Below are 27,933 nucleotides of genomic sequence, written 5' to 3'. Positions count from 1 at the left end.
TATTAAGAGTAATAGTCTGAAACATTTTACATTAATTTACAGTCATGAAAAAGATCCCTATGAATATTTCACATAGGCGACACTAAGCCATCCAGTTAATGCTAATAATCATTTCAAAAGTTAAATTCTGTTGCTTAAACATTTCTTTTAATTATTTCTTGCTAAGAAATAAGATCAGTCTACAACCACATTGAAAGCAGAAACTCGAATTTCTAAGCAGCCACTACCATTGCTATGAAGTTACAATACCAAGCGTTACAACATTCTGCCGTAGTTATCACTTCTTCCAATGTTTAGGATGGCAAAAATTCCCTCTTCACTTTGTACTGCACACACAGTATCTACAGTAAAAGGGGATTTTTTATTCATGTTCATATCAAAGGTAACAGAAAAGCTTCCGAGGCATTTACTTTTTACTTACAAAAAACATCGCTGTGGAACAAAAAGGATTCTTCCTCATAAAGGGCAGGTCTTCCTGCTCTGCACACCCAGCAATACACTCCTCTCCCTCCACATGCCTGAAACTTCCACAGACAGCAGCAAAAATGCCTCATGCCCACGGGGCAACAGAGAGGCAAAGCTGAGATCCACCATGTGGACCTAAGGTGAGACCCTGGTCACAGAGGAGCCATGCAGAGCTGGAACATCAGTGTGCCTGAGATGAGTGCAGTGCAACAAATCCAAAGTGCACTGATGAACAATATTTGGACATTTTTTTTCCCTCAAAAAAGAGCCGTTAAACTTTAAGCCTTCTCATGAGGGAATTCAGTGAGAAGCGGCTTGCTTCCCTGGGGGAGAGTAGTCAAGCCACTCCAGTGCTCACAAGCAGCTCATGTGCTCGTGCAGCATCCATGCGCTCAGAGCAACTGCTGCGGCCTCTCGTCCACACCGAGGAGCTCCAGCACCGTGACTCACTGACTCACGCTGCATCTGGTGCAGGGAGCCATGGGCAGGAGAGAGGCCAGGCCCTGCACCCAGGAGGGAGCTGTCTGGAAATGCCTTGCTGCGAGCTCAGCACAGCAGCGTACATTCACCACAGATACCGCACGCCTTTCCCATCACTCCTTCTCTCATCCCTTAGTCATTCCTCTCTCCAGTCGCACTATCTCCTTCCAGATCACTCCTGTTGTCCTACTGCATCTGGTGCCAGGGGGCCGGTTCAGGCTGGAGTTCACCAGCCAGGGAAGCACAGGGTCCTGGGTCCCCTCCCCTCCATTCTGCAGATCTGCCCCAGCCTCCTTCATGCCCATGGCCTCATTAGCTGCCCCTTGCTGCAGGCCTGGCAGCCTGGTTCCTGCAGTGGGCACCCACCACTGTGCCAGCAGGAACCCAGAAGCAGTGCCTGAGCCAGAGCAGAACCCCTGGTGTGGCCAGTCGGGACATACTTCTCCCTCTTGGCACCAGCACAAGCAGCTCCTATCCTCTGCCTGGATCGTGGCAGGTCCTTCTGAGCAGCACCACAGGGAAACCAGCATCCTATCACCTGTCCCAAGAGAGTGTCCTCCCCAGTGACAGTCTGAGGGCTGCCCCTCCGCATCACACCAGGAGCAAGACGCACCCCTCAGCACATGACGGGCTACACTGTCCTGCACGCTGCAGAACGGGGCTCCCATAGTGTGACAATGTGATAAGGCTGCTTTCGTTTGCTCCTAGAGACTCAGCTCCTGGTTCTGGATGGGAGTTTCATCTATCGTACTGTGAATGTGGCATTATTCACACACAACAGTTAAATACCACATGCCATTTGAATGAAAGCCAAAGAGCTCCGACTCCAAACCCTAGAAAAGGGAGCAATCAGCCTGGCTGCCCTGCAGAATTTTGGTACCTTTCCTAAAGGGGCACACAGATGAGGTTTTGCACCTGCTGAGTCATTCAGCGCACTGCCAGTGACCTATTCTGAAAGAAACAGGTTGTAAGTCCAAGTGAGTGGGTTACAGGCTGTCTCCCTTCCGGACACAAGGTCCAGAAAGTACTCCCCACTGCAGAAATGGTTTGCATGGCCAGAGGACAATGATGTAATATAACTGGGCAGAAAAGCATTCAGAAAACAAAAATATTTTGATCAACCTAGTTGTCCCTTCAGGCCCTTTCAGAATAGCCTTCTCTTGTGTAAGAAATATAATCTGAGGAGAATCCTTCTCCTCAGATTCTAGATCCAAGACTCTGGGAACCGAGAACTGCTGTTTGCCCCAGACTTCCTCTATGCCCTCAGTCTGGGTGAGGAGTATCTCCATCCTTCCACTCCTCTCCAGCAAGACAGGGAAAGCAGCCCTGCTCTGCTCAGCAAGGCCATTGAAAGCTGCTCAGACAAGATAAAGAATATAAAGACTGGTGCCTGTATGAGGACCTTATAGAGATTTAAACAGTGATACACAAGAGCATAATCTGCATGCAAAGCCTACACTTAAAATGGGGCTTATGAGTTCAGCTGTAGGTGCTCAGAAGGTAGACTTTCACACTACTTTGAAGAGGCAGTGCCTCATTCTGTCCCAGGCCTGTGTACAGGGAAAGAGCACTGGGACTTAGCAAAGCATCCGTTCCATTGAGCATTTGCAGTCAGGGCAAAACAGAAGTACCCAGTGGGTCAGGGTCTGTTTTCCATTAGCATGGCGCCTGGCTTTCCTCTCGGCATTATTCCACCAATGGATCATCAGCATGAATACAGAGAAATACAGTATGATCCAGACCTAGAGTATTCAAGCTAATATTTAACACTTTGCTCATTCCTCCATATGCCTCATACAACACAGAGTTCAAGGAAAAATGACATCTTGTGCAATTCTTGGACACACTAGTTTAGATTAAAAACATTTCAATCTTAACTCTGAATTTCCTGCACAGCAAAAGTTAAGACAGGTGTCAATTTTGTCCTCACTTTCAGTAAGGCTGAACGTGAACCCAGCTTTCTTGAAGAAATGTGCATTTATAGTAACCTACTACTTAGCCTGTCTGTCCTCATTAGCTTTTGGAGTTAATGATGAAGTGTCAGCGCAGAGCTCTACAAACTTCTGCTGGCACCATTCAGTTACAGAAATTATGCTCAGTCTCTAATACACGCACCCATAAAGGATCCCGGATACCCAAAAGGTATTATCTGGAAAGGAATCAAAATTCTGGTCATCAAAATATTTATATTAGCTGAGAATGCCAAACTCTGCCCAGAATGGAGCTGGCTGGCAAGCTTCCTCAGAGTCTCTCCACCACTGAGTAAAACATAGAAAGCAGCCTCATCTACTACAACCCCTCTGTGCATGCCCAGGGCTGGTTAGTAGTTTAAGTACAGCACTGGCTATTTGTAAGGCCTCAAAAATCTGGAAACTTTAGAGCGCAGCAGTCGTATGAAGGATCTCGGGAACATCTCTCTTGATTCTTGGGCTGTGTACTTGAAGTAGTTCTGTGGATGTGCCAACACGTCAAATAATGCTTTTATCAGCTTCTTATCCTAGAAAAAGGAAAGCAGATTTTCCAGTCATACCACAGAAAAGTTAGGGTATGACAAAGCTTAATGACCAGTCCACTCATAGTAGATTAAGAGTATTTTATTTTTCAAGTACTAATGTTTCAGGAGCTCTCAGATCAGTAGAGCGAGGCTAATGATCAGGTCCCCCAGAAAGTTAGTCAAATGTCACACTGAACATTAGTGGTGCCAGGACTTTCTCCCTCCTTTTACTTTCAAGAGCAGCAAAACCCAAAAAGCTGGAGCTAATATCCAGCAAAAGAAAGGTCTACTTGGGATGACACCTACTCGACTTGCCATGCAACTATCTCCAAACCCAGGGAGGAAGAGTCCTTGCTAATCCATAGGCTACAGTAGCAGCACCAAGCTCTACTGCAGGAGATGAAATCCCACATCCTTCAGTTTGCTCTATTGATTCCTTCCTACACAGTCTATGTGAGGCCCAAAGAGCTATCTTTACTATAAAGAATTATACATGTTTCTAGTAGGTCTGACCCACCTTTAATCTCCCTAGACAAAGGGGCTCTTATTGACTGCCCTGCTCAAGGGGGGCATGTGCTGATTTAGCACTTCCCTGAAGTAGCAGCATGTCTACTGCACCAAAGAACAAATCCAATACAGAGCGGGAGGCAACCTCACTGACAAAAACTAGCATCATTTACAATCAAAAGCAACATTTTCAGTGGAAGAAATTTACCTTAAGTATTTCTTGATGATTTTCAGATGCATAAAGTCTACCATCCCGAACAATATCTTCTATTAGCTCTTGGTAATCCTCTATTGAAAATGCACAAGACAGTCACTGCAGGTTCATTTCAGTTGCATAGTCAATACCTCCCTTGTCTACATACGTAAATCCTACCCCCAACAGAATCACTGGCATTTGGCTCTCATATCAGCAGTCAGAAAGTATTCCAAATGCTCTTCTGCAAATAAAGTGTAAACTGTGTTTACTCTGAGGCTATTAAGTGTACGCCACTGAGCTGCTCATCAATCTGTCAAAAGTAAAATAAGGCACCTAAGATTGTAACATATACTGTATCCATGAGGCCCACTTCAATCCAAGGGCACTACAAAAAAAAATTAGAGCTTTCCTATCTTTGTTTCAGTAGAGGTAGGAATGGGCTCTGGGTGTAGAAGGATAAAAGTGTATGGTTAAGACGGCTCATAGGGGTAACAGGGCACTGGCCTGGATGCACAAAATGACCTTAAAATGGTTGGTCAAAGAAGCATTTTCACAAAAGGTTTCTAGAAAACATAGAATGTCTCATTCCAAAGAAAGCAGGTTTTGAGAGGTTTTATTCTGTAGTAGTGAAGTCTCTGCTCATCACTGCTTCGTAGAGACTTTAAGGATCCTACAAATGTCCCAAAATGAGACATAACAGCAGTTCCAGTGTTAGACTCTCGGGCATTACAGGGGTCCAGAGCATCCAGACCTGGTTATACGGGAACTCCCAACACTCCCAGCCTGCAAAGCCCTATGGGCAAGCGCCTTGAGGGGCCTGACCTGAAAAGAGCACCTTCTGCTACCAGATGACAGCTGGTAGTGGCAAGACAATAGATCACAGCAGCACTCACCATTGCCCCTAACTGGGGACACTCTGCTCCTGAAACAAGCCAGAATTTGGAAGGCATAAAAATATATAAAACATCAGGCTGAGAGTTCTGCACTTTGCCTTTGTGAGCTGCAGCCCAAAATCCCAGCTCTTGTTTAAGTCAATGGAAGACTGGAAATATGATTACACTTAAGACTACAGCACACTATAGAGACACTTAAACTAGTTCTAAATGAAGACACTAGCAAAAGGGCTGAGTCACCCTTTAGCAGGGTCAAGTAGCCCACAAGGAGTTGTGCGCTGCTGCAGCTGCGCTAGTCCACATCACTCTCAGCTACTCACATCCGCTTACCATCATACGTTACGTAGGGAACTTGGAATCCTTTGGCATTGTTCCCTTCATTTGACTTGAACTGGATCCACAGCTTCTTAGACCTCGAAGTGAAAGCTATAGGGCGTTCATAGGTTTGGCAGGTTTCGTACGTGGTCACAGAATTGGAAGAAGCTTTCAAAGAAAACATGCAATAGCCAGTTATCTGACAAAACTTCATGGTAATCAGCAATTAAAAAAGAGAAAACAAAAGGTCAAACTAGCAAATTAAGAAATGCTTACATGTTGGTATGCATCATGCTGTGACAGTCAAAAGCATTTGCACATCTATTTCTGCAAGCATGACTACGTTAGGAGTTTGTGCACAGTCTGAAACTGTTTTGAGAGGAACAATTTCTGCCTTCAACACACAGGCATCTTCTTCTCCCAACATGCTCAACCAAATTTCAATATCTGCAATACGCTTCTGATCTCTCAATAGGACAACTCACATCCAATTAGTATTGTACAGCCCAAGGGGAGTTCCTATAACCCCTTTCATATCTGTAATGTATGTAGCAAACAGGAAAAAAAGCATGCTCCAACATGCACCCATGTCCTGCTAGTGTTAATAAAACACTATCCTTCATAACCAGGCAGGCCATCAATGGACGGCAGACTATTAGTCGATGACTTCTTCATGCAGAAATATTTTCCTTTTTCACAAAAAGGCTGTACTCCTTGATGTGCGTGTAGTAGAAACTGAAGCTATATATTCTCAGATCAAGCATGTGCAGAGATTGGTTTCAAGTCTAGCAAGTGTCCATCCTAAATCAGGCTAGAAATACTTTGCATAGTTCATCACTAGTTGGCTTGAGCTAACTATCTCCTCTTAACAATGTTTTTCACAAAGTTCACCAACATGTCATAGCTTTGATTCACCTGAACCCATGGAGAAGCTTTACAAGATACGATTTCTCAATTTGTTATTTAAAGAAATCAACTATCCTATTCTTTAGAGCTCTACTCTTAAGTATGGGACAACTGGGCTACATTTAGTTTAACTAACAATAATGCTAGTGCTAACAACAACAAGTAGGAGAAGTCCGTGTTGCACACTGAGATAGATATCATAAGCCTCAGCAAATATTTCAGACTTACAGCTTTTTCGCATCACCAGGTAGTCTCCACACTCATCTTCTATTGGCAGAAATATTTCTGGAACCACAATCAGAATACGGCGCTTTGGCGGTGGGTTAATATTCCAAATACACTCAGCATTCGCAGGATAGTACCCTGGATAGTTTGGTGATTCAATATATCCAGTGTAATCTCCCAGTTCACCTCCACACTGCCTATCTGAAAAAGCAATACAGCATGCAGGACCAGGCAGAGTGAGATCTTCCTACAGCTCTCTCTACAGTCGCTGGGTAACAGGCACACACACTTTGTTATTTGCATCTGACGCAGCAAAAGCTCTCTTTGCCGCTTCACTTCACACTACCGCCTGCTTCTGCCTTTGTGGTTTAATCAGTGATGAGAAATAAAATACAGGTTAACCTCTGTAAATGTAGAAGAGTTGCTAATGACCAGTCCACAGCCAAGTGGCAAGACAGTTGTAAAAGGACATAAAAATGGTCAAGTGAGGATGCTTCATTTGCCTGTACCAGACTGAACACTTTATAGAAGTATCCGACAAAGTCTAACTGGAATCCGCTTCGTTCTGCTCAGACGCCACATTTGCAGCAGCACAGACAGGGAAGAGCAGGCCTTCCCTGTGCACAGACCCACACCTCGGCATGGATACGTCAGAACCTTCAATGGGAGAGAGCAAGTCGCAGTGAACGATGCTTTGCCCATATTCCCCCACTTGGCATGGTGACAACCATCTGGGTACTGCAGAACCATAACACGGATGTGTGAGGGTGACATGTCCGGCAGCAGAGCTTTCAAATGAGAGACAGGCAGTTCACTGAAACATGTTTATAAATACATATATACATAACTAGGTGTGTGTATATACAAATAACTCCAGAGGTTTTTCTGAGGAGTCTCCTCTCTCCCCTCTGTTTTCTCTTCTTTAATTTACCCTTGACTTCCCAAACTATGGCTACCGTAATCTAGAACAGTGGCTCTCCTTGCAGGGGCTTCCTCAGAGGCTTTTATTAAGGAAAAAATGCTTACTAAAGCCAAGTAGATTTTGTGAGCCAATTTCCATTCCTTTTGATAGAGGGGAAAGAAATCAGGATGCTGAAAACACAAACTCACTTTGCTATATCATGGGAGAAAAGATTTAATAGCAAGACCCAGAGTGACCCAGCACCCAGTGGCAAGACGCAATCATCACTTACTTTAAGAAGAATGGTGAAACCAGTCTGCAGAGGTGGTCTGCTACGGACCTCAGTAAGTCACTTGAGATGAGATGCAGGCAGGCAGCAAAAGAGGGGCAACACCACTCCAAGCTCCCTGGAGCAAAGCTAAATTTTGCCCTTAAGGCCACTCTAAACATTAATGACCCAGCCTTTTCATTTGTAAGAGACTGTTAAAGCATCTTGCTATACTTACTTTTGCATTGTGTTATATTAGTTGACCCATCAAAGTCAGTAGTGGTGTTTCCAGGGCACGAAATACAGTAATTTTGTCCAAACTCAGGCTGATATGTCCCAACTACGCAGCGAATACATCGATGAGTTGTAGTATTATAAAAATGGCCAGGTGAACACTGAACTGGAAGGTATTCAAAGAGGCAGCATAGTTAAAAAAAAAAAAAAAAAAAAAAAAAAAAAAAAAAAAAAGGGCAGCACATTCGAATTTTTTTTTGTATTTTTATGGAGCATATTCTAATTTCAATGCCTGCTATGCTATACCCATGACCTACTAAAGTAATAAAACAGAATTAAACAAATAAATTTCAGTCCGCCAAATCACTTTGCTCAAGTTCAAAAATCCGACATGTGGTACCATAGAGCAGTGTGCGGAAGCAGTAATAAAAGATGAGGTGGACTGAGAAAGTCCAGCATGATTTTTTTTTAGCAGAACATTCATCTGAAGAGTATGTTATAAAACGTTTGACACAGAAAATGAACTTTTTGTGCAAATAGTACCTAAACCTTTGCCAGATTACACTGCGCAGCAGGTGTACTGCTGCTGCATCCCAGAAAATCCCTGTGATCAGCTCACCACAAGCTGAAGCTGAAAGAGTTTGGTCTTCTACAATTTGTACACTGTACCAATATTAGTGACTAAACAAGAATATTGCCCTCTTCTCTCATAATCACACACTACCTTAAAACAACAAGCAAGCAAGGACTCATGGTAATCACCTGCACAAGATCTGCTACTGCCTTATTGCATCATGTCACCCAAATTATCGGGACAGACAAGCTATAACCCTCACGGAAGTTGCTGAAGGTACCTCCTGCATGAAAGCCAACCCCCACCCTGATATACAAAACCTTTCATAAACATAACAGATTCTATGAAAGATGTAGACATGAGACAGAGACACAAGAGGGAAAAAACATCCTTTCTAGCAGACTTGCAACTTCTTGTTCTAGTTTGTTGAAATGCAGACAGACAGATTTTTCTCCTCTCATTGTAATCTGATAATATAAGACTTCCAACAGCTTTGCTTACATCTCTAATATGATTGTTTTACTTTTATTTTGCTAAGCTATTCTGCATCTATGCCCACCATTATGTGTACTGAGACCTGACATAAAGCAGTCAACAGCATGGACTTATCTCTTAACTCCACCTCCACCTCTTTTTCTCTGCCCTTTTTAATTTGTAGGACTGAAAAATATTTTCTGATTCCTTTTACCTCCCTTACCCCTCTCACCTTGACTTCAAAAATAATTCACTACCTGGCCTTTCAGATGTAGTTTTCTGTGCTGCACAGCCCCCTTTTCTGTTCCTTTTAGTCTTTGCTCACTCCCAAATAATCTTTTTCTTGTTGAGGCTTTATTCAGCTAGCTCAGTCTGGAGTGCTTCCCCACATGTTTTTCCTCCCTCCAAGTGCTTCAGATACAAGTTCCAAGAAGTTCTTGCACCTGTGATTTAAACAGATTCAGTGTCTCATGTGGCCTCTTCTACATGTAAGTCCCTGAGCTCTTCATTCCAGATGATATAAAAATTCATTTAATCTCTATTTTAATTCAAAAACTGAACTTCATTTACAGACCTGTTTTATTTACCTGTTATGTTAAATAAATCTGAAATTAATTTCTCTTATCTTCATCCTATTTTTTTTAACTGTTTTTAACTGTTCTAACTTTGCAGACTTGAGTATGGAACAGCACTGTTTGTGGACTCAGTGATTCTTCACTGAAGAAATCTGTTAACTATCACGTTATAACCAGAAGCATTAGTTCTTCCATCATACTGCAAGATTCTTCTATTATGTTGCAATTCTCAATGTTTTCAATAGTATACATAACTGATAGCAGAGGTCTGTTTAGCTAAACTAGCACCAAATACTTGTATCGGGACCTTATTTCTGTCCCTTATTTCTACTCTATCTCAATAGATTTTCTATTACCACTTTTTATTCATGGTGATTTTGATAAAAGTGATGGCCTTTTATCCATGCCTTAAGATATCGGGCAATTATAACAATTAATTTTTCATCTCTCTCTATGGACATGTATTTTTATTGGCATTTTCAAAGACAACTTTATAGATGTCTTCCAGTTTTTTAGATTTTAGATAGCTAAAATGCTGACAAGATATCCTTCCATGTGTGGAAGGATCCCACTTGATTTTCATTCTTGTGAACTAATGCTTGGGAGCTAATTGCATGGCAGCTCCATTGTAGTCAACTTTGGAGGGCTCTGTGAGGTACTTCAGAGTTAAGCTGAATGCTGGCTCTTTAAGTATCTCCCAAGGCATCCAAGACAGTTTCTCATTATGAACATGAAGAAATCGTTTTCTTTCTTATCCTCTAGGTCTGCAGTTTCCTCCTTTACATTTTGAAGCAGACCAAAATGTCAGTGAGGCGTAGAGCTGTTGATTTTACCAAGATTTTTTTTCCTCCAGAATTCCTTTCTGTAACTCTTCCCAAATCAATGACTTCATCAATCAGCTTCCACCTATCATCCAGCTCCTCCTTGAGTCTTGTATAAAAATCAGTTATGAAAATACTTGAGGCTCCATAGAATTTCCTTGCAGCCGGACTAGGGCAGCTAACTACGAAAAGCGTGGCAGAAGAGATCCTTGAGAGGAGAGGCACCCTTCTTATAATACCCCATTTGTAGCCAAAGCCGTAGCTTTGCCTCAAGGCAGCACAAATCATCATATCTTGATCTTACCTTTGGTCTCACAGTCCTGAAACAAGGATGCACCACTGTATCTTGTTGTTAGACCTCCTCCGCAGGGAAAGCAGGACACCCGTCCAGCTTCAGGCTGGTATGTTCCAGGGGGACATGGCAGACAGGGTTTGAAGCCATCAGGGGAATATTCACCTGGTGAGCACTGATCTAAAGGAGGAAGAACACACTTGCCTCAACCCATACATTAGGGGTGAAGGTATGTTAGTGAGCCTGCACAGGACCTGCAACTCCACGATGTAACTTAACGGGGGAAATGGGAGCATGGGGTTCAGAACCAAATGCAAGCAATCCATAGGACTTGATACACACACTGTATCCTGCAAAATTGAAATAGACATTGATAGCTTCTGGTGCTGGTGAACTCTTCTGTGAACCACTTACGGATTTCATGCTTTGTTGCAAGGCTGTCACATCAGGCCTGCCCAGTAATCTCTGCTAATCTGTATGGTGTGATCAGGTAGCGACTATTTCCTTTTTCTAGCTAAAGAGCTCTTGGACTCCTCCAAATGAAAAAACTTAGCACTGAAATAGAGGTATCAAAAATGTACTTACAGATTTCTAAAAGCATTTTTAATATTAATGATTGTTGGAATATCATAAACATTGATATTGCTGAATTGAGTGAAAACTTCAAGCACAATAAAGACTTGTGCAAACTTACTAACCTAAACCATAAGGCCCACCTCAAAGACTTTAAATAGAGAAATCTTCTTGCCATTCCTCTGGTACTGGATCTTAGGTAGAATCATCTGTGCTCTCAATTGCTGTTTTCTGTATGGTATGTAGGTACCATTAACCTAATCAGATCAATTTTATTTAAACACACACCCCATTATTATGCAACAAACCCAGCAATATTTATGAGTACCTCAAAAAAATTGTTTTTCAAACTTTCACAAAACAACTGATTTTCTTGTCAGTACTCAGTAACTACCCTGCTTTGGAAGGTGCAAAATACTGCTGCAGTTCAGCTGTGCTGAAAACTCCTGTCTTTTTAAAGAGCTGTTACGATAATAAACTGTTAGTTTTGGTTTATAGCTCTACTAAATCACTCACTGAATAGCTGTTTTGTTAGGAAGCTAAATTGGCCTTGGCTTCTTTTCAGGATATATGACTAACAACAAGCATGTCATTAACTACTGGTCTTGATCAATGATAAAGAATTTAGTTTATGGCTGATACACTTGGTGGAATAGTGAGAACTCCTCTTTAGCTTAAAAATAAAATACAGTAGGTTCAGCAATGCTCTGCAGCTCATCAATGAAAGCTAGTGAGGAAGGAGACCATCTCAGCTCTTGGTTCTGACTTTTCCACCACACATTGCTTCTGCTCTCATAAGGAGATGCATTCATTTGCTCCCAAACTTTTCAAGCCTTTCTTATTCTATAAACATTCCTACGGAACACTCATCTCGGTACTCTCTGCGGAGCTCAAACAACATGAATGAATTAGGGCTTTCATTGCAACACTTCTAATAAGGTAGGGAAAGAGCACTATTTTCATTTCAGTGACAAGGAAAGACATCAAGGTTAGTAAAGTGATCGAGAAGCGTCTACTGACTTCTGGAACCCAGAGTTAATGAAATGTCTAGTGCAAGTCTCTTTCCCCCCAAAAACTCTATTGCTATTTGCCAAGGCAAGTTCTGAGAGGCCTTACTAGAGGCTCTCTGCCCTCTGCTACCTCCTCATAAACTGCCTTCTGCCTTCCTTCTAACCACACATTCAGGTTTGGAATCGTTGGTGTCTTTTTTTTCCCCCTTTCTTTTACAAAGAAGAAAGACCACACACAACAGAATGTAACTTTATATTGACACATATAAAAACACAAATACCACCTGTATTCTGGTGTACAAACTGTACTTCAGCTTTCCTGACCATGTTCAGGGTCCAGTGTAGCAGTAGGTTAGTTCACAGAGCTGAACGGGAAGCTGTCCTGCATCCCAGGCAGGAACCAAACACACCACTTAAATAGAAATGTTACATTTGAGAACCTATCCTATCAGATCTCTCCTTCTTGACAACTTTGCCATTTTCACATCACTTGCCTTGAAACCGCATGTTGTAAAATTATAAAGCTCCCTGTGGAAGAAAACTGAGTTCATCTAAATATTGCAGAATTATTTAGCAAACTGACTAACTTCTGGAGACTTGCATTGTGGAGGTAAACTTATTCAGTTCTCCTCAGGCATCACTGAGATCCCAAACACAAGGTATCCTTACATGTGTTGCACATGTGATTGCTGAAAGCAAGAGAAAGAAGGCACAGAAGCATCGGGGGCTGTTTCTGTGCTTTACCTCCACATTCAGACACACTGTGAGCTCCAGCTAACTGCTGGTTTCCAGGATTCTGAGGACTGCGGCAAGAGTCACAAGTTATTTGTCCTTCCTCATCCTGGTAAGTTCCATCAGGACATAAAACACAGCTTTCTCATTCCCCATCATAGTATGTTCCCACACTGTAGCTAACTAGCAATAAGAGAAAATATCAGGTCATCACCATTTTGAGTCTGTGGGTTCAAAGCCAAATTAGATGTCAGCAGCTAAATTACTAGAAGAATTATGAAGTGATACAAGGACTAGATTTACAACAGTGTTAGAGCTGATCAACTATCAGGACTTCTGCTATTTGCGAGTTTGTATGTGACTGAAAGACTGCTGAAATTTTGTTCCCGCTTTGTTCAGGGTTAATCTGTGGCCTATTAAGCTGCTGCCATACTGCAGGGGAGGTACACTTCAGCTGTTTCAGGCCCCATTTGCCTCCTATCCTTTATCTGCACAGGGCACCCAGGGATGCACTGTGTCAAGTCTGCTGGGGGTACAGTAGGGTACCTCAGTGGCAGTACCTGCAGAAGAAACACAAAGCTGTGACATATTATAACTGCAGCAGCTAAAGGCAGAAACTGTACAAAAATCAAACTGAGCCAAATCAAAAAGTTTCCATTTGAGCTGAACCAATCAACCCTCATATTTCATTTTGATCTTCCTAAAAGATGACAACAAAAAAATAAATAAAAATTAAAAAATGACCAACTGGCTACTCTCCAATGCAATGAGCAAAATCAGCTGACAAAGGCTGTATACAGTATGGCAGTTACAGCTTTGAAAGAGCTTAAAGAGAGAAAAGCACATCAGTTAAGGATTTAGGGGAAGTAAAGAGGACAGACTGGCCCAACATGGAGGCAAAGCCAAGTAATGACTACTTGGCTGTTTCAGTAGGAAATAATGCTTAAAACCAGGAATCTCTGTGGGGAGTGGCAACTTGCCTGAGACTAACTGGGCCAACAGTGGAGCCCAGCTGGATGAGCAATGGGCTTTTCTGTGCTTCCATGGGGTTTTGGTTAATAGGATGCCACACTAGCAAGAAAGGTTTGGCCACTCTCTGCTCAGAAACCAGTTCACATCATTATCAGAGCCCTGCAGTTGCAGTGCAGCCTTCCAGGACAGACTAGGTGAGGAAAACACTAGCTGCTTTACAACAGAGGCCACTAGTTTATTAAATGGATTACATGCTGTGGTGCCTGCAGTTGCAGAGGCCTGACCCACATGGGGCCTATGAGGGTACTCCACACACATTTGTATCTGATGTTACTAACCGCAGTAATGGCCCTGGTTCACATGGGTGTTAAGTGTTCGTCCTCTATTTGAAATCAATGAGAATTTAAAAAAGCAAGCAACTCTAGATTAAGTCCTATAAAGGGAAAGACTATGAAATACAGTGTCTGGGAAAAATAAGTTTTAAATTTTGGACTCCATAATGCAAAAAAATGCATAATCCTATCTTTTTTCCACCATGACTTCGGAAGTATGCCAAACACGTCAAGTCTTAACAGACCTTATATGCCTGTGAAAAAAGAGGTTAATACCTCCAGATAAAGATTTAGCTATTTATTTCTAAAAATACACTATTATTCAATATAAATATTAAAATTACTCCTAATGATGCCTAAGGCTGAATGCTTCAAGCTCTTAAATACAGCAGTTTCTCTACATGAGTACATAAAACCAAACTTTAAGTGGTACAAGTGTCCAGACAGCTTAATCTGCAAATATGTTCCCTGTAGATTGCTCCTAATTCTTCCCTGTCTTCAGTTAGAGATCTTCCAAACACCTCATCTAAACCCACTAAAGCACAAAGCAGAGGCAATGAGGAAATCACGTTTTAGAAACTCACAGCACTTACCAGGGCCCAATTTACCATAACAAACAGATATAATTGGCATTAGGCTCAATTATAGTAACATTCATTGCAGAGACTGTACATCAACACAGAAATCATCCCATGGAAATCCATAGGACTGTACATGGAATTAGGATGACACAAATTAGTCTCCTCTTAGGGAAACAGAAAACAAAGAACCCTCCTCTGAGGCAGATTCAAATTCTTCTTGTCAGAACATCTGTTTAAATGAAGTTAAAAAGTTTATGAGCCTCTTTTCACAAAACTAGAAACTGCATGGTCCCTCCTGACACATGGGAGATGCCTACTCTAAAACAAGAGCTAAAGCTTTGCAAACAACATTAAATTAGAATTCCACTGACTGGCTTTGCTCTTTTTCAGCAACCTGCTTGTTTTGGTCCAAATGAACAAAAGAACCAATTGCCTCCACTAGACTTCATTTCTGCAGCCACTGACTTTATTTGTCTTCAATGCCCATTTAAACCCCAGTCTTGAATCTTGTGCAGCGTTTTTTTTTTTTTTTTTTTTTTTTTTTTGGGGGGGGGGGAGTGAAAGCTTTTCTGATGCAAAAAACGAGAAAGAAAAGAAAGAGGAGAAAAAAAGAAAGAGAGGCCCACGGGGAACCAGGATTAATAGTTACAAAGACATTTAAGGGCTCTTCCCCTCTTTTCAACACATTAGCCTTTGAGCATTTGCTCCTATAGACAAATGTAGTACTCAGTGGCTAAGAAGGTGAACCTCATAAAGGAGGTCACGATCCACTATCTCACCATTTTCTTAAGAACCATGCCTTGACTTTATAAGAAAAAACACAAACAACTGATGCAAACTGATGCTGAAGCAGCATTCTTGAAGTTATTGGGTTTTTTAAGCAGTTCACACACTTTGGTCACATGAGATACTGATGTATCTTAAGGATTTATGTCTTAAACAACGAGTGAGAACAAGCAGGGTAGCAAAGAGAATAGCAACGTCTCTGGTGCTTGATAACTTATTTCTTTATTTCTTGACAGTTTTATTAAAAAGTAAAAAATAAATGCAACAAATAGTTCTCTGTGAAAACACAACTACAAATTGTGACAGCTGCATAGACAGGTAGTACTTTGCTTTTCTCTACAAACATCTTCTTCACATTTTTATAATCCCAGTATCATAATACGTCCAAACTTTAAGAAACACTTTTCTATGAAATATTAAAGTTTTGTTTGCATCCTCTAAACTAAGGGGACAAAACTGCTAAGTGCTGAGCAATGAAATGCAACACTTGCCACACAAAATAAATCCGCTCAATCTGTACTGCAGAGCAGTGCCCATGCCAGTGCTGATCATGCTTGCTGTTCTCTGAAGTGACTGAGCCCTCTGGATGAAACCACCTGTGACTACAGTGCAACAAGGGCATTCTTACGTGTCCTTCTACACAGTGAGGAGGTCAGGAAATGGTCTTTTCCTCTGCCTTGCTTAATTCATCACTTAAAATATTCATGCATCCAACACAAAAAACACCAAAAAAAACTTTCTGCTACATGGGATGTGACCAATGTATCATAGTATACGAAGCAATGGAAAAAGCAGTTAAATTGCTTAGCTGCTTCTCTCTCAGTGGAAAATGCTTGGGGACAAAAGGCCCTCAAAAGATATCAACTTCATCTCTTTCAGTATGGATGTTCCTAGCAAATCAGACTTCAATAGGAAGTTGCCAGTAATTAAACAGTTTGGTTTTTGGCTGTGAAACCTGTCTAAAGTCTACCTCATATCGTGGAACCAGTAATTGCAGCCCAGTTAGTCAAGGTAACTGGGCTAATTCTTCAGAAGACAAAGCTATTGCTTCCCTAGACAAATCTCCACCTTTCAAAGGAGCATTTAGCACTTCCTGAATCCCCGGAGAGTTCAGTCTGAAGTACTCTCAGTCAAAACTGCATGTTTTTTGGTGCAAAATTTACTTTAGTGTGGAAGGATCACCCTCCTGCTATGACAGTCCAACTCCCTGGAAAGGTTGACCAAGATTCCATTGTAATACATGCATTTCCTGTGATATAAATTAAGAGACCTACCACTGACTGTTTCTCTGAAGCCATTCATAGCACTAGCTCATGTAAATTCAATGAAGTGCTATATATCCCTACTCATTAGCACAGAATTCTGACGCGGCAAAGTAGACAAATTCAACGAGAATACTTGGACCTCAAAAGGATCAGAAAATCCCAGACAGAAATCTATGTTAAACAACAAACTTGAAATGAAATGTGCCATTCTTTGGAATCAACAGTGAATTCCCTTTTACCTTCAAAAACAGCTGTTTAAAGAACATTGGACGTACACAGGCACCTATTTGGCACGCTCAGAGGACAAACTACCTCGGCAATCACGTCTAATCTGTTCCTGGTGCCTTTCTGGAGCTTTTATTCTACACTGTGTCCCACTGTGGACAGTAAGAGTTAAAACATCAAAATCAGGAAAAATACTACCTCACCAAAACTGGAAGGCTAAATGCAGTTTAGCTTAGTACTGCAATTGTAGGCTGGTTACCTAAGAAAAAAACTGCCAGGAGCTAGCAGCAGTTGGACTTTCCCTCTTGCACAGATGCATCTAATGTTTCAGACAGTGCTCTGCCAAGAGGAATCTGTCACAGGAGGAAGACCATTATAGGACTGTCTCAAGCAATAAAGCTGTATCAAACCTTGGCAGACTCCAAGTATTTTGTTTTAAAATATGTATTTGAAAAAAGTGAATTGAATGTTGTACTTCTCTCACTATTTGCATCATAGAAGGCTTGCAAGACCCTAAACTTACTTTGTTCCTTCACTGTTTCCTGCTCCTCAGAGCAGAATAGGCAAAATCCTTTTGCCAAAGTGCTCTTCCTGCCCTGAGATCACATCTGCCAACTGCTGACCTGATATTTCTTGCCACAGTCATTTTCTCCCTAGAATCATTAGCATGTCTAGATAAACAGGGGTTCAATCTTGCCCAAAAGTTCTCAGCAGCTCTGCAAAACAATCAGATTCAACAAACTTATTCTCCCATCCATATCCCTGAATTAGCTTCTTCCTCTTCTTCTACTCTATTTCCATTCTATTCTCTTCTTCCCACTCTATTTCTTAGCTACTTCTGACTGGCAGTAAGAGAAGCAGCAGCAGCCACCACCTCATGCTGTCTTTACCATAACCCTAGGACAGTTTTCCTAAGAAAATGAGGCTTATGTAAAAACGTTGCCTGTGTGTGCACGCTTTATGCCTCCTCAGCAGCTAGTGAACTTTGTCCAACTTCCAGAAATTTGACAAAGAAGGCAGAGAGGTTTGAAAGATACTAAGTTTCTAGAAATCTAATCAAAATATGTGGGGAACATGCAAGTGAAAGAGAAAGAATTTCTCAGTGTCCAAAGAAGAAAAGGCTGAGGTGTAAGTTTCATGCTCATTTGATCACAGCAAATTCACATGAGAAGGATGTGGCTTTGACAGAGGTTTCAAATATCACCAGCTAATTCTTCTGTTACATGAATCCAAGTTTTTCAAGAATTAGCAAAATCAGATAGGAAAATCTATTCTGACGCTGAATGGGTTGCTGCTAGAAGACGTGCTAATTCAGTCTGACAGGCATTTTAAAGACTTGCGGATTCACTAAAGCACTTACACGCTCCATGCCATGTGCAGTCAGAATTAGCCGTCATGGTTGTTAGACCCCTGTTAAGATAACATCTGACCCTTCTCCTTAACTTTTGTGCTTTGGAAGCATTTATCACGGACTGCATTATAGTGGTGCCCTCCTGTGCCATGATAATTAAGATCTGCTCAATACTGGCCTGTAAAACACCGTATTCTCCATGCATTTATAACTCTGCCAGGAAGATTCTCTAGCATTTAAAGTTTAATCAGCAAAGAGAAGGCAACTAGCAAAATCTGCTCAGCCATTTCTTTGGAACAAGGGAGAGATGAAATGTTCACTAGTTTAGAAGCACAATGTCCCACTACACATTAAAGGCAGTCTTTCATAAATAACATTGGTGATCTCAAGGCAACTGATGTCTGATGTTAACCCAAATTTTCTACCTTGTAGCTTACTGTGGACTGAGCATCATTTATAACAAAGTGCAAAGCACTGATCTCTCTTTCTACTCTATAACACAGCAATTATTAATAGAAAAAAAGATAGAGGGGGGCTATCAGTACCCCAAACAGCAACTTCCACTACTCCACACAGCTGTCCTCTCTCCTGGACAAACTTCCCACAATCCATCCCTTCACACTTACTAGACCTGTGCAAAACAAGCAAAACAAATACAAGAGTTTGTTCCTAATTTGTTTACTCACCACATCTGTTACCCACATGCATCTGTCCTACACCACATGATTCTTGTGGCTCTGATAGCTTGAGAGACTTTTTCACTATTTCATGGTCCACGCCAGACACACGAACACGGAAATGGTCTCTGCTGACTGCCTTCCGTAATGTTCGAACGGTTTTACGGAACCTCTTTTCAGTCTTTTTCCGTGCACAACGCACATCACATGTATCTGAAAAGTATCAAGGGTGAAAACTGCTATAACTGATCATGCACAGAAATCCATCGATTGAAAAGACCAACCAGTGCATATCACTGAGAAGGCAACTTCTGTGAACAAGTCTGAAATCTTTAAGGACAACACCAGCAGGCCAGAAGAAAATTAATCAGACCAGAAGTTTTTATCTATGGGCATCTCTTTGATTTTCAGAATCTATCATCATCCTTTACCCTTTCTGAAGCAGAAAAATTAGTTTTCAAAACAGGAGATACTTTAATTATTTTGCATAAAGATAGAATGAAAAATACAGAAATTAAGCAGTAAATGTTAAGAAGCTTCAAACTGCACACCTTGGATTATTTTCCAACCAACCTGTCACCTCCTTATGGCTTGTTTCAAGCTCGAAGTCCGCAGTGATAAAAATTTCTCTAGTCGCTGGCAGTCTACTGAAGGGTCCATGAACTTTCTTGCCAGAGCTGCATGTTAGGTTTGCATAGTGGAAACTCTCCATTAATGAATTATGTCTCTCTGTATGAACAAAATTAAAGGAAGCAAAAGCTTGGCCAGCTATATTATTGGACATTCACCTGTGCTCAAAGTATATTTTGTTTTAAAAACTTCAAGGGGAGCAAATGATTAATGGCAGATGCCAGTGAACAAGAAACTTTGGATAGTTTCTTAACTGTTATACCCTCATGCAGAATCATCAGTCCAGTGCACCTACGGATGTTTTGTCCAGCTGAAGCCCTGGCTCACTATGTCTAAGGCACAATTCACTGCTAGGATTAGAGCTTAGCTGTAGTGCTCAGCCCTCATCCCCTGGGCTTTGCTAGCAGGGTTCCAACAAATTGCCTTTGTACTATGCAAAGCATCTTAAAACCACGACACTGCCTGCACCAAACAGGCTACTCAAGGGAAAAAAAATTTGCACTCAGATGAAGCATGTGAAAAAACATGTTAGCTTATAACGGTATGCAAACCAAGTAGTGCTTGCATACACAGGATATTTGGAGACTATTGTCAAAGTTTGCACAAGGAAACAAGATTTATTTAATGAAAATATCCAGAATAAGCTTTGGTTCTTCATTCTTCATTGAGCATCTAGTGTAGTTTACCACCATTACTCTTTTAAGGACAAACTGACATGCAGATTCATCTTATTAAATAACTTTTTTTCTTAAATATGCTTCTCCTTATTTTCTGCTGACTTTGTAAGTTCCCAGACTATACTTTCTGCCTTGGAACAGATGGAAGAGCTGACCTCACTGTGTCCATCTGGGGCTTCTGAAGTATAAGAGGAAGAGAAAAGAGGAATGATACTTTGGCACCAGCGTCAGCATAAGAAGAGAGGCCAGAGGCTTCTTTACTGAGGTATCAGACAGTAAGGAAGAGGGGAAAAATAAAATAAGAGGGAAAGAAAGAAGGGGTGCAGAGAGAAAAGAAAAAAAAAATCAAAAGCAAGGAAAGTGTAGCTGATTTTACTCAGAACATACTTTACTGGAATGGTTTAAACAAAAAAGAAGGACTTTCCTAGCAAGACTTCCCCATATAAGCAACCTCTGCGGTTGTCACAGGGAAGCCTTGTCATCCCAAACTATTGCTAAAATTATGGCCTGGAAGGAGCATGGTCCACGAGGTCAGTAAAGAGCAGAAAAGTTGCAGCCCTCTAATGTTTTGCTTATGGTGCACTTCCTACCAGGAAAGCACTTAACCCCTGAGCTACGACTCTAACCTGCTTACCTGCATTATTATGCTCATACCTGGTATCATCTGTTCCAGACCTTCTTGAAACATCTCAGTCTTTTTCAAACTACATTTTCCTTCTTTTAACTTAAAGGTTACGCTTATCTTGATGGCTGAGGTATCTTCAGGAAGAAATAATGGCACGTTATTTTCAAAAATTACTAGAAAACCCTAATGTCACATCATAACAACTTCAAAAAATGCTGATATAAAGTGAAAAGTGGTCATCACAAGAGACCTAAAGAGATGCCAGCTTCTTTCTGCTGTGAAGCTGACTCACAACTGGAATTGGAACAAAGACTGTTTTCTGGGTGGCTTTTTTTTTTCTTTTAAATTGAGATTGAGTCCAGATCTGCTACTCTGTAAATCAAAAAAGACTGGATGAAATCAAAGGAAATACTTTAAATCAGACAGCTTAAAAACTGGTTCATTTTTATATAAAATAGTATCTTTTATCTGTTTACCTTCAAATGCTTTCTAAACCTCGTTGTCTGACAACTCAACCTATATACACACTATTTATTGCTAGCGCTGTCCATATTGGATGTCTAAAAACAGGCATGACACTCTGGGCCCAGCTGTTCATTTCACTACTCATCCTTTTCACTTTTCTTATTTGTAAGTCGTAGCTTAGGTGATACTGATGAAGCATTATAAGGAATATCAAAATTTCCTGCTGTAATCATGAATTGTATTCACTTACTTACAAAAGAAGAGTAAAAAAAAAGAGTTAGTAACTCAGAGGGAAAATGGACAGAAAGTTAACAGTACATCTCTCTCTCTCAGTGGTCTATTAAAAGAAATCAATCAAATCATGCAATAGGTAAATCTAGTAATTACCTAGCCAAGCAGATGAATTTGTATTTTGCTGCTTTTTCTTAAGCTGAGAAGAGCTGCCACAAATAAAGGTGTAGGCATCGTGTATTCCTAACAGACAGACCATACAGACAGTAAAGACACAGACTCTGTGCATAGACTGAAGACCCACATGATACACAAGACATTTTTAATTTGCTGATCTGAACCATCATCTTCATGTTTTTCAGTTATGATACCCATAAACTACCCCAAATTAGTTTGTCTCTTCCTAAGCAACTAAAGAGTTCAGGAAGAAAAGAAGCATGTGTCCCACAATCAGCAGCCAAGCCTGCGTGCTGTGTCCTGCCCCCGCGGAGGGGCTGCCCGGGCAGAAGCCCGGACCCCACGCAGGGATGGAATGCCTTCACACCATTCAGTAGCAGGTCTCGGGGCCAATTAAGGAATGGCCCAGGGAGCACGGAGAATTCTGCCCTGTCCTCTCTAGCTTAAAAGAGAGGGTTGTCATGAAAAGGGAATCTGAGGGTAAAGTGCTTATAAAAGACAGGGAAAGGGGGGCTTCTTGGGACACTGAAAGGGATATAGCCCTTCATCTACAGTGAAAGAGGAAAGGTCCCTGTTGATCGTCCGTTTCTTGGGGCTTCCATGAGGGTTAGGATGTTTGCTACTCTTGTACTCTCTACAGAATCGCATACTTGTTTTTGTTCTTCTCGACTTACCAGAAACTACCTGGACATCCGATGAGCAGCTTAAGAAGCATCTATCGCTCCCACCACTCTTAAGGCAGTGCAGCAATACCTTGGGTGAGTTATTATCGGGCAACGGCTCCTCTACCTCTAAACAGGATAAAACAAACACTCACAGGAGAAGTAAAACATCTGCATATACCCTACTAAGAAACAGGTGTGCAGCTGCTTGTATAGCTGGTATCAGAGAGAACTTATGCAATTCTGTATAGAATTAATTCTGTTTGGAGAAAAAAGGGGAGACAGAACTAAAAAAAAAAAATCGCAGGAGGGCTGCACAACCTAGGTTGTTTTCTTTCAGGTAAAGCTATCATCAGCAAATTTTCTCATGCAGAGAAGCAAAACAAAATAGAAAAATGAGCTAGATAAAAGCACAGGAAAGAAAGCAGTAAAGACCCTCAAAGTATCTCCTGTTTTTTTTGTTTTGTTTGCTTGGGGTTTTTTTAACCAGTTTCAATTTTCAAATTCAGTATCATCATGCCTCATTAAAAATTAAAGCAGAATACAGGGAATGATGTTCCACACCACTTCACTGGAAGTATCAAGATTTTCAGATTTGACTATAATCACATGGCCATCAGACACATCAGCAGTAGAAAAGTATACTTGCTATGCACCTTACCAACACAATCCTTTTTATTCCAGTGTAATTTGTAGTTGGATTGACACAGGCATTCATAGTCTCCCGCTGTATTCACACACATCTGTTGGCAACCACCATTGTTGATGCTACATTCATTAATATCTATAGAGGAAAGGTAAAAAAACACTCTTAAAAAGTAACTCTTGTTGAAGCTCTGCATTCCAGTAAAGAACACTGGATAACTGTGTACACAAATCTTGCTTACTGTGGTTTGGGAAAGATTCTGGGAATGCTATTTGGAATCCCACCTTGAAACAGTTATGTTTTCATCAAAATCCTTGGCTAGATGTCAAAACGGATCAAATGTCACAAGAGGGGAGATGGTAGATATGTCCTTAATTTACATATTAAAAAAAGATCCAGTCTCAGCAGTCTGGATAACAAATTAACTCAAAGGAAACGAGATCAAATCAAATTTGCATTTTACTGTGTCCGGTAATTACTATTTCAAATTTGGAAAAAAAAAATAGATGACGTGAACAAGATTCATACTGTACAATCTCCAAAATGTTCAGATAGATCTACCATTACATCAGAGCACTATTTGACTCCAAGAAATGCAAGTGGGCAAATAACACCATTATATCATCATTTGCCCCTTCTGCTCAATTAGCCAATTTTAAGGTCTTGCCCAGTAGTTCCCAGTAGGAGCAGAAACTACCCACAACACAATATATTCCTGTGATGAAGTCTTGCTTGCTGACATGATATCACCTCAAACCCCGCTGGAACAGAAATAAACAGGCAGTTCCCTCCGTTACTACTTCTAAGAAGCCTTTGAGAGTTTTGGCTGAATTTCTGGCCTAAAAGGTTTGTAATCAGCAGCAAAAGATCCAGCTGGCGGCCAGTCCTTACCAGTGTACCCCTGGAGTCAGTATTAGGGCCAATGCTGTTCAACATCTTCATTAACACCTACGTGATGGGATAGAGTGTGCCCTCAACAGGTCTGAGGATTATACAAAATGGGGAGGAGTGGCTGATAACCAGATTGTGCTGCCATTCAGACAGACCTCAACAGGCTGGAGAAATGAGCAGAGGAACTTCCTGAAGTTCAGGAATGGCAAACGTGGAGTCTTGCCCCTAGGGAGAAATAACCTCCCAAGCACGGAGGCTGACCATCTGGAAAAAAACCTTTGCAGAACAGGACCTGGGAGTGCTGGTGGACAACAACTTGACCTTGAGCCAGCACTGCAGACAAGAAGGCCAACAGCCTCTTTGCCAGCATGAGGAAGAGTGTTGCCAGCAGGACAACAGTGGTGATCCTTCCTCTTGATTCAGCACTGGTGAGGCCACATCTAGAGTGCTATGTCCAATGTGGGCTCCCCAGAACAAGACAGATATGGACATACTGGCACGAGTCCAGCAAAGGGCTGTGAAAATGATTCAGACTTAGAGATTCTAACCTAAGAGGAGAGGCTAAGAATGCTAGGATTGCTTAGCCTGGAAAAGAAAAGGTTCAGGGGGATCTTATCAATTTGTATAAAAACCTGATGAGGTGAGTAAAAATGACTGAGCCAGACTCTTCTCAGTAATATCCAGTGAAAAGACAAGAGGCATTGGGCACAACTTGAAATACAGGAAATTCCATTTAAACATAAGAAAAAAACCTTCTGACTGTGAGGGTGACTAAACACTGGCACAGGCTGCCCAGAGAGGATGTGAAATCTCCACCCTTGGAGATACTGAAAAGCTGACTGGATACAGCCCTGAGCAACCTGTTCTAGTCAGCCAGCCCAGCTTTAAGCAGGGGGTTTGGACTACATGATCTCCAGGTCCATTCCAACCTCAGTGATTTTGTGACTTCAGAACTTTTTTGTCTCTGCTTCTCAGGTCCACCCTAATGACTGTTTCCCTCCCCAACTCCCTTCCCCTGTCCAGCCCCAGCAGGTTTCTGGCAATTATACATAAACCTACAAAGCTGCCATCATGAAATCCCTTGCAAGTTCCAGTGAGTCCTAGGACGTTTGTGCAACTAAAGGTACCCCCTTCTACACACACTTTTCTCAATGCAAATTCTTAGTATTGCCCTTCTGGTTCTTATCACTGCTCTTCACCTCTTCTGTCTTCTAGAGAGGCAATGTTTTAGTAGAAAATGCTGTGAACCAGATTATGAAGCAGACCTGATTTCAGGAATAAAACATGCTACTCACACAACTGAGACAGCAGGAGTAGGAAGGAACAGCAGAGGAATGATGGATAAAGACAACACCTTAAACTGATAATGCTGCCTAAGACAGCACAAAATCAAACCAAATCTTTGGATTTGATTGACCTTTTGGTAGGAAGTTGTGAGCAGTGGCATCCTACCATCTCCAGCGCTTACCAGCTTCTTGCATATAGCCCAGAACATATATACTCAGTATACCTACCAGCTTTGATACAGCTTGTGATTACCAGTACATGAAAGACTTTCTGTGGTACAAGGATTAACATCTTCTACACAGCAACATAATATGAAGAGGATTAGTACCCAAGCAAAAAATTGCTGTCCTTTCCTTCATTAATGGCCAAAAGAAGTGGAATTAACACAGAGAAATTCATGAGGAATGCTCCTTTTGGCAATTAGAACATGTGAACAGCATTACTCCCTGTCCAATCAAATAGGTTTTCCTGTTCAGCAGGATAAAACACAGTGATGTGGTATCCCTGTGATCTTCTTTGCAGCTTCTCTAGAGGTAGAGGTTAGAACAAACCAGGCACACAGAGACTTTTGAATTGTTATCTCCAAGTTCCAGCATACTCGTTCTGCCTCAGAATGAAATAAGCATATGTAGTCTGTAAGGTCTTTCCTGGGGCTTATATAAAATTGATTTATTTCCATTTAGTGTCCAGTTGTTGTTACTTTCTCATATTAATTCTAGGAATTTGTAGCAGAAATATCCGCATTTGACACACATTTAGCTTCATAGCAATATTTTCTTCTCTTTCATTGAGCTCTTCTCATAAGACAGAAGTAAAGTATTTGGGACTATGCCAACATAAATTAGCTTTACTGCATCAATTAACTATCATTGACGTCACATGAGGATTTGAAATATGCAAAAGAACCACCTGCAAAACAGTAATTCACCCAGAGCATTCTGTTATTAAAACTCTATTCCACCGACTTTCCACTGAAGTTGAGACTTTGCATGTGAAAATCTGTCGAATTATGGCATTCAAACTTAGGTGCAGAATGCATCTGTTTGTTCTAATAGTCACAGATACTTTTTGATGCAGGGATGGAAGGGAAAATCATCTGGGCAAAGACTTTTCGCTTTTGCTGTGTCCCCTTACCATGGCAAAGGGTAACGTTTACTGTATATGCCTACTGCACGTGCATAGACATATGTCTTGCCTAGACACTAATTAGACCTGTGGCAACAGCACTACCAGCATGGCCTACAGTATCTTTTAAACTCACCTCCACAATGTGTGAAGCCATAGAGGGCGTATCCTTTGTTACAAGTACATTCAAAGGTGCCTGGATGATTGATGCACGTGTGGTCGCACGCCCGTTCAAAAGAACATTCATCAATGTCTGCAAGTTTTAAAAGGATACATTAGTATCTTTTGGCCTGGCTACTTAGTAGCTAGCTAAGCTGGATGCAGAAATGTGCAGATTTACGTAAACTCAGCAAAGAGTCTAACATAATAAAACAACTTTTAAGAGAACAGTTAGTTTGCCAGACAAGTTTTTTCTTGTCAAACCTGAAAACTGCTATTATATTTTTAACAATTATGTTTGAAATAAATTCTCTCTCTTCTTTGGGGAAAGAAATGTGCCAGCAGAAACTCAATTCTTTAAGCAATATCCAGATAAAGTCTACAGGAAATAGATTTACCAAAAAAAACCCTGCTTCCCCCTTCTCCCCCCATTAGCAAAAGCATGGTGCCAAATTTTTAACCCTACAGTAAGTTAACCCTGCAGTGCCTGGTGCAAGTCTGCTGAAAATCGCTCACTTAGGAGATGCACCTGAAGACAGAGGACTGGAACAATTTGGTGATATTTTTTCCCATGGATCCATTAAACTTCATATATAGACTTCAATGCTGGTGTCTAAAACCTGCTAAGATATCTGTTTTCTCCACTGAAAATTTTCTTTGGCATCATAATCATTTTGCATACATCTTTGCAAAGTAGAGTTGGTATACCAAGTTAATCATTGTCTCGGTGAAATTATACCATTAAAAGCACCTAAACTTCTATGAGTACTTTAAGTATGCTATATAAAAATGTTCCCAGATAAAAATTCCCATCAACATAATCGAGACTTTTTTTTTTTTTAATAAGATTCAGGCCCACTTCAAGACACCAGTTTGAAAACAGTCTAGGCAAAGTCACAGAAGCAATAGAGAAAAAATGGAGGTGTAAATCTCTAAAATAAATTAATAAGCAGTTTCCATACAAAAATCTTGAAATTCCACACTTCTATAGCAAATTTGCTTTCTATAACTATTTGTCCTTCTAACTCTGATCAAAAAACAAAAACAAAAAACACACACCAGGGTGAAACCGTTTCTTTGATAGTCAGTTCAGTTTTCTGAAATTCATTACTAAATGTCAGCTGATTGCCTAGAAAATACACTTGCCCAAGTGATTGACCAGCTTTACATTGTTACATACTGTAGCTTTGACAAAATCACAAACATCATTTTGATAATTACTTTTTAATGTATT

General features: G+C 41.1%; 1 protein-coding gene across 2 annotated transcripts in view; it reads right to left on the bottom strand.

Moving 5' to 3' along the window:
* Positions 1–24: 24 nt before the first annotated feature.
* The window catches only part of SCUBE2 (signal peptide, CUB domain and EGF like domain containing 2), a 46,202-nt gene continuing 18,293 nt past the window's right edge, over positions 25–27,933 (bottom strand). Inside the window, exons 10-22 of one of the 2 annotated variants that reach the window (XM_062576156.1) lie at positions 26,677–26,793; positions 23,253–23,375; positions 22,604–22,720; positions 21,909–21,995; positions 21,086–21,190; positions 19,698–19,853; positions 19,134–19,337; positions 10,633–10,800; positions 7,889–8,050; positions 6,485–6,682; positions 5,366–5,518; positions 4,155–4,234; positions 25–3,442 (exon numbers count right to left, since the gene is read on the bottom strand). In XM_062576156.1, coding sequence (XP_062432140.1) covers positions 3,290–3,442; positions 4,155–4,234; positions 5,366–5,518; positions 6,485–6,682; positions 7,889–8,050; positions 10,633–10,800; positions 19,134–19,337; positions 19,698–19,853; positions 21,086–21,190; positions 21,909–21,995; positions 22,604–22,720; positions 23,253–23,375; positions 26,677–26,793 — 1,823 coding nt within the window. In that variant the 3' untranslated portion in view covers positions 25–3,289. The remainder of the gene's footprint in view (positions 3,443–4,154; positions 4,235–5,365; positions 5,519–6,484; positions 6,683–7,888; positions 8,051–10,632; positions 10,801–19,133; positions 19,338–19,697; positions 19,854–21,085; positions 21,191–21,908; positions 21,996–22,603; positions 22,721–23,252; positions 23,376–26,676; positions 26,794–27,933) is intronic. The other variant, XM_062576155.1, reaches the window with a different exon arrangement.

The sequence above is a fragment of the Rhea pennata genome, chromosome 5, assembly GCF_028389875.1.
Source record: "Rhea pennata isolate bPtePen1 chromosome 5, bPtePen1.pri, whole genome shotgun sequence".
In the NCBI taxonomy this organism is placed as follows: Eukaryota; Metazoa; Chordata; class Aves; order Rheiformes; family Rheidae; genus Rhea; species Rhea pennata.
The sequence above is the reverse complement of the archived record's forward strand: the minus strand, read 5'-3'. Positions and strand labels throughout refer to the sequence as shown.